The 5,956-nt window shown below is 39.5% G+C and overlaps 1 protein-coding gene across 1 annotated transcript in view; it reads left to right on the top strand.

Moving 5' to 3' along the window:
• Positions 1-5,326, top strand: part of LOC143302230 (EF-hand calcium-binding domain-containing protein 5-like) — a 50,731-nt gene extending 45,405 nt beyond the window's left edge. The window contains exon 21 of the mRNA XM_076616806.1: positions 3,550-5,326. Within this exon, the coding sequence (XP_076472921.1) occupies positions 3,550-3,713 (164 nt within the window). The 3' untranslated portion in view covers positions 3,714-5,326. The remainder of the gene's footprint in view (positions 1-3,549) is intronic.
• The last annotated feature ends 630 nt before the right edge of the window (positions 5,327-5,956 follow it).

Here is a 5,956-nt window from a genome sequence, read left to right as displayed (position 1 = left end):
GTGAGTAAAGAAACACCAGGAGTAAAGAAACACCAGGAGTAAAGAAACGCCAGGAGTGAGTAAAGAAACACCAGGAGTAAAGAAACACCAGGAGTAAAGAAACACCAGGAGTAAAGAAACACCAGAAAGAAACACCAAGAGTAAAGAAACACCAAGAGTAAAGAAACACCAGGAGTGAGTAAAGAAACACCAGGAGTGAGTAAAGAAACACCAGGAGTAAAGAAACACCAGGAGTAAAGAAACACCAAGAGTAAAGAAACACCAAGAGTAAAGAAACACCAGGAGTGAGTAAAGAAACACCAGGAGTAAAGAAACACCAGGAGTAAAGAAACACCAGGAGTGAGTAAAGAAACACCAGGAGTAAAGAAACACCAGGAGTAAAGAAACACCAGGAGTAAAGAAACACCAAGAGTAAAGAAACACCAGGAGTAAAGAAACACCAGGAGTAAAGAAACACCAGGAGTAAAGAAACACCAGGAGTAAAGAAACACCAGGAGTAAAGAAACACCAGGAGTGAGTAAAGAAACACCAGGAGTGAGTAAAGAAACACCAGGAGTAAAGAAACACCAGGAGTAAAGAAACACCAGGAGTAAAGAAACACCAGGAGTAAAGAAACACCAGGAGTAAAGAAACACCAAGAGTAAAGAAACACCAGGAGTGAGTAAAGAAACACCAGGAGTAAAGAAACACCAGGAGTAAAGAAACACCAAGAGTAAAGAAACACCAGGAGTAAAGAAACACCAAGAGTAAAGAAACACCAGGAGTAAAGAAACACCAGGAGTAAAGAAGAAACACCAAGAGTAAAGAAACACCAGGAGTAAAGAAACACCAGGAGTAAAGAAACACCAGGAGTAAAGAAACACCAGGAGTAAAGAAACACCAGGAGTAAAGAAACACCAGGAGTAAAGAAACACCAGGAGTAAAGAAACACCAGGAGTAAAGAGTGCAAATAAACAATACTGACTGACATCCCGACCTGTAAAAAAAAAAAGAAAAAAAAAAGATAGATAGATTGAAATATAAAAATCTCAGTTTCATCACAGTTAGGCAACTGCCCTTCACTGACTCGTCAGCAGGAGTTGAGGAACTGACTTGTTGTTGTTATTGTCAGATTCAGAAGATGTGTAAGATCATCAACCTGTGTAAACAGACTGTAAGTAAACTTTAACAACAGACGTTCAGAAGATTATGTTAACAAGAGACAGTCATCAAATAGCTTCAAGAACGAAGGAATCCTGAAGAAGTCATGGTCACTCAACAAAGTGTTAAACAGAAGATACCTGTGTCTGAATGAGTATACACGCTGAAAAGAGACTGGGTCTGAAGTTTTTCTGCTTTTTTTTTTTTTTTTTTTTTTTTTTTTTTCCAACATGTGAATCTTAGATGAAAGAAAAACAACAACAACAACTACAACAACAAAAATCCTGCACCAAATGGCACCGGTTTAGTTGAAATGCATCCATCATTATTTCTATCTGTTTGTAGTTTTTCTTTGCAAATCCCCGCTTTTGTAACTCATATTTTCCCTTCAAGAATTTAATCATGTGTTGGCATCCAGATGGTCTGGCTGTCTGCTTGTTAAAACTTTTGTTGTATGATATGAGAGCCTCTCCCTGTACTGTTTGTATTCATTTTGAATATATTTATCCCACCCCTCAATACATTCTCTCCCTCACCCTCTCTCCACCCCTCTCCCTCCCTCTGTGTGTGTGTGAGAGAGAGAGAGAGAGAGAGAGAGAGAGAGAGAGAGAGAGCTGTGAACACTGAAATGTTTAATGTCATAAGCTGTAAAGCTCTTGTGACATAGTAGGTACAAATCAGAACAAAAATGGTACAAAACAGATAAAAAGTGAACAGAAAGGAAAAACATAATTGGACCCAAATAAACTACTAAGGGATAAGCGACGCTTTGGTACTTTGTCGTTAGCTTAAAATGTCCATGTGGCAGGGGGGTACTGTGCCTTTTTTCCCAGTCGTTCATCTCCAAGGTTTGGACAGGAAAAAGATAATGGCAGGAGAGAGAGAGGGAGAGAGAGAGAGAGTGTGTGTGTGTGTGTGTGTGTGTGTGTGTGTGGTGTGCGTGGTGCGTGCGTGGTGTGTGTGTGTGTGTGTGTGTGTGTGTGTGTGTGTGTGGTGTGTGTGTGTGTGCGTGGTGTGTGTGTGTGTGTGTGTGTGTGTGTGTGTGTGTGTGTGCGTGGTGTGTGTGTGTGTGTGTGCGTGGTGTGTGCGTGGTGTGTGTGTTGGGTGGGTGAGAGATCATGATACTGCACATGTCTGTCACATTGATCACTTCAGGAAAATCACAACTTTTCATGCATACTGTTTTGTAAAAGATTCAGTCTGTACAACCAAAAGTTTGGAGACAGCCAAAGATAAAAAAAAACAAAAAAAACAACAACAAAAAAACACACACACAACAACAAAACAAACAAACAAGCAAACAAAGAAACAAAACCATGCAACACAACAAGCAAACCCATGTGTACATATACTCTCCAGACTCATTTTCATTCAACACTTCATATATTTGACTTTTTATACACACTACCTATGCTTGATTAATTTTTTCTCTTTCCAACTTTTAACATGTTAAAGATCATCTAACAGATAAGACATTGTGGGTTACTTTTTATGGGGCATATTTGGTATTTTGGGACTTAAAACACACTTAAATTTTATCAGTCCTGCGAATATTGAAAATATTTAATGTTTGTACTGTGTAAGACTGATATGAGATTTAAGAGGGAAGAAAAAAACATGAGTGATATATGCACATGTTATTAGAACTGCATGAAGACAGCACAGAAAGCAGGCATTATTACAGTCTCAAGTCATCTTTGATTATGTGTGATGAATTGTCTTTTGCTGCTTGTAATTGTTTTGTAGATTTTCAGATGTCGTTGTTGTACCATGTGGTTGTTGCCAGGTGGAGTGTTTGTCACTGATGGCAGTGAAGTTGTAGTTCCTTTTGTCATGATGACAGGGAAACAGATTTATGTAAAGTTCTTCGAAATGAAAATTTATGTTGCTGATGTTATCACATTTTCCTGAGCTTGCAAGTCTCTCTCTCTCTCTCTCTCTCTCTTTCTCTGTGTGAGTGTGTGTGTGAGTAAGTGAATGTGTGTGTGTGTGTGTGTGTGTGTGTGTGTGTGTGTGTGAGAGTAAGTGAATGTGTGTGTGTGTGTGTGTGTGTGTGTGTGTGTGTGTGTGTGTGTGTGTGTGTGTGTGTGAGTGAATGTGTGAGTGAATGTGTGTGTGTGTGTGTGTGTGTGTACCAAATGTATGTCTCCATTTTAATTTTCTGTTACTGTCATTTGGTAAGAGAGAGAGAGACAGAGACAGAGACAGAGAGAGAGAGAGAGAGAGAGAGAGAGAGAGAGCAAGCATGTGTGTGAATGTGTGTGTGTGAGTGTGTGTGTATGTGTGAGTCTATGTGTGTGCGATCACTTGTGAGATTTGCACATATGTTGGTGTGTAAAAGCACTGCCGGCGCTGCAGCCTTGTAGTTTAACTTCGGGGAGATAACCGGGGCCTGTGTGTGTTGTACAGACGTGCCCCACGGAGAGGTGGCCAAGCACGGCTCTCTACCTGCCCAGCACCTGTACAACTGGGTGTTCGTCGTGCTGTCCCTCATCGAACACACACGCAAAATGCGGGAAGACATGGAGGCTGAGTCCCTCGGACAGAACTCGGAGGAAAATGAAAAGAAGTAGAGTCCTCATCAACAACTTAGCGTTATACTTGTGGCGGTTCTGCTTGGGCTTGGATAGTTCATGTTCATCATTACCATTTTCTGGCTGTTTTGTTGGGGTTTTTTTGCGTGTGTTTCTGACACAGTTGATTGTTGATTGATGATTTTTTTTTTTTTTTTTAATTTTTTTTTTAGGGTTTGGATGTTCATACTCTTTGTTACGATTTTCTGTTATAGCTGGTTGTATTTTATATATATATGTATATATTTTTTATAAATTTAATTTCAACATTTTTTATTCAGACAAAGGTTTACAGATGCAGAATTTATATATTTTGTGCATTAGAAAATATAGGGTAAGCATATAATTAAGTATCTTGTATTAAACAGTTATAAAGTGCCCATTTTTCCACAGACTTGTTATATTCCATGGTTATGTCAAAGGCATACTTGTCTACTTCATATGCCTGTTTGAGGTCTTTTTTGAACATTTGTAGTGTTGGTTTTACTTTGTTGATTCTACATTTGTATACACAGAATTTAGCTATCAATAAAATATATGGGAAACATTCATCAGTTTTCATTTTGTTGTGTCCAAAAAGCACCAGTGTGTCATTCAGGTTAAGTCTATCACAATGTAAACACTTTTCATTTAAATATCTCACAAATTTTGTCAAAAAAAAAAAATGTTGTACATGGTTACATTCCAATAGATAATGCAGAATTGTATCTCTTTCTTCCTTACAAAAATGACACATATTATCTGGGAGTATTCCCATCTTCATCAAAACAGAAATTGTCACTGGTTGTAGATTTGTTTGTTTGGTTCTAACAGCATTGAGTGATGATTTTGGGGGGAGGTTTGGATGTTGATGAGCATTGTTACGATTTTCTCTTGTTGCTGTTTGTTCTTTGTTGTTGTTGTTACTGACAGCATTGAGTGATGATTTTCTTTCTTTTTGTTTTGGTTGTTTGGTTGTACCATTGGCATTTTTAAGCTAGTGTCTTGCAGAAGACTTCTGCATGTTTTGCATGTTGGTGTTTTTTTGTGGTTTTTTTGTTGTTGTTTTTTTCTGTGGAGGCAGGAGAAGCAGATTAAGATAGTGAAAGCCAAAAGAAGAAAAATGGTTGACATGTGTCTCTGTATTGATGAGGATATTATTTTCTGTCAGTCTTGAAGAGGTAATGCATGACTCCATCTCAGAAAGTTTGGAAGTGATTGGTCACTTGACATTCTTCCTTTCTACCCGCATGCACTGCATACACACAGACTCACACTCACACTCAGAGATTATATACACCGACAGAGACACACAACTCACCCAAGCATATCCACAAATGCATGATGCACACACACACACACACACACACACACACACACACACACACACACACACACACACACACTTTTCTCTGATTTACTTCACTCCACCCAGGTGTGAATGGGTATCACAGGGGGAAAGTTGATACTGGCGGAAGGAAAAGATTGGGCCATGCCTTCCCATATCGAGTTCTAGGCACAGTGGATATAGATTTACTGCCTTGTTGGTTTTATAAAGCTATGGGGCCTTCAACCTTTTCAAAAAAAAAATGTTTTGTTTATTTTATTTTTGTTTAACAGGATTTTGTCAGACTGCAGTTTCAGTTTCAGTTTCAGTTTCACTTTCTCAAGGAGGCGTCACTGCGTTCGGACAAATCCATACACGCTACACCACATCTGTTGAGCAGATGCCTGACCAGCAGCATAACCCAACGCGCTTAGTCAGGCCTTGAGTGCATGCTTACATATTTGTGTACCTATGAAAGTGGATTTCATTTTACGTAATTTCGCCAGAGGACAACACTCTCGTTGCCATGGGTTCTTTTTCAGTGCGCCAAGTGCGTGCTGCACACGGGACCTCGGTTTATCGTCTCATCCGAAAGACTAGACGCTCAGTTTGATTTTCCAGTCAAACTTAGGAGAAAGGGCGAGAGCGGGATTCGAACCCACACCCTCACGGACTCTCTGTATTGGCAGCTGAGCGTCGTAACCATTCTGCCACCTTCCTCAGACTGCAATCACTGGAACTTGATCAGACTTTGACATTGTTCTTGTGTCAATCATTTCATCTCAGAATTTGTTTATTTCTGTATTTCATTTATATGATGTAACTTCAGGATCATACTCAATGTGATAATCAATACTTGTGTGAGTTTGCACAGTTAGAAGTTAGATGAGTGTGTGACTGGAGATTGTGGGAGTGGGGCGGGGGAGAGGGGGAGGGT

This window comes from Babylonia areolata, chromosome 29 (genome assembly GCF_041734735.1).
Source record: "Babylonia areolata isolate BAREFJ2019XMU chromosome 29, ASM4173473v1, whole genome shotgun sequence".
Lineage (NCBI taxonomy): Eukaryota > Metazoa > Mollusca > Gastropoda > Neogastropoda > Buccinidae > Babylonia > Babylonia areolata.
The sequence above is the reverse complement of the archived record's forward strand: the minus strand, read 5'-3'. Positions and strand labels throughout refer to the sequence as shown.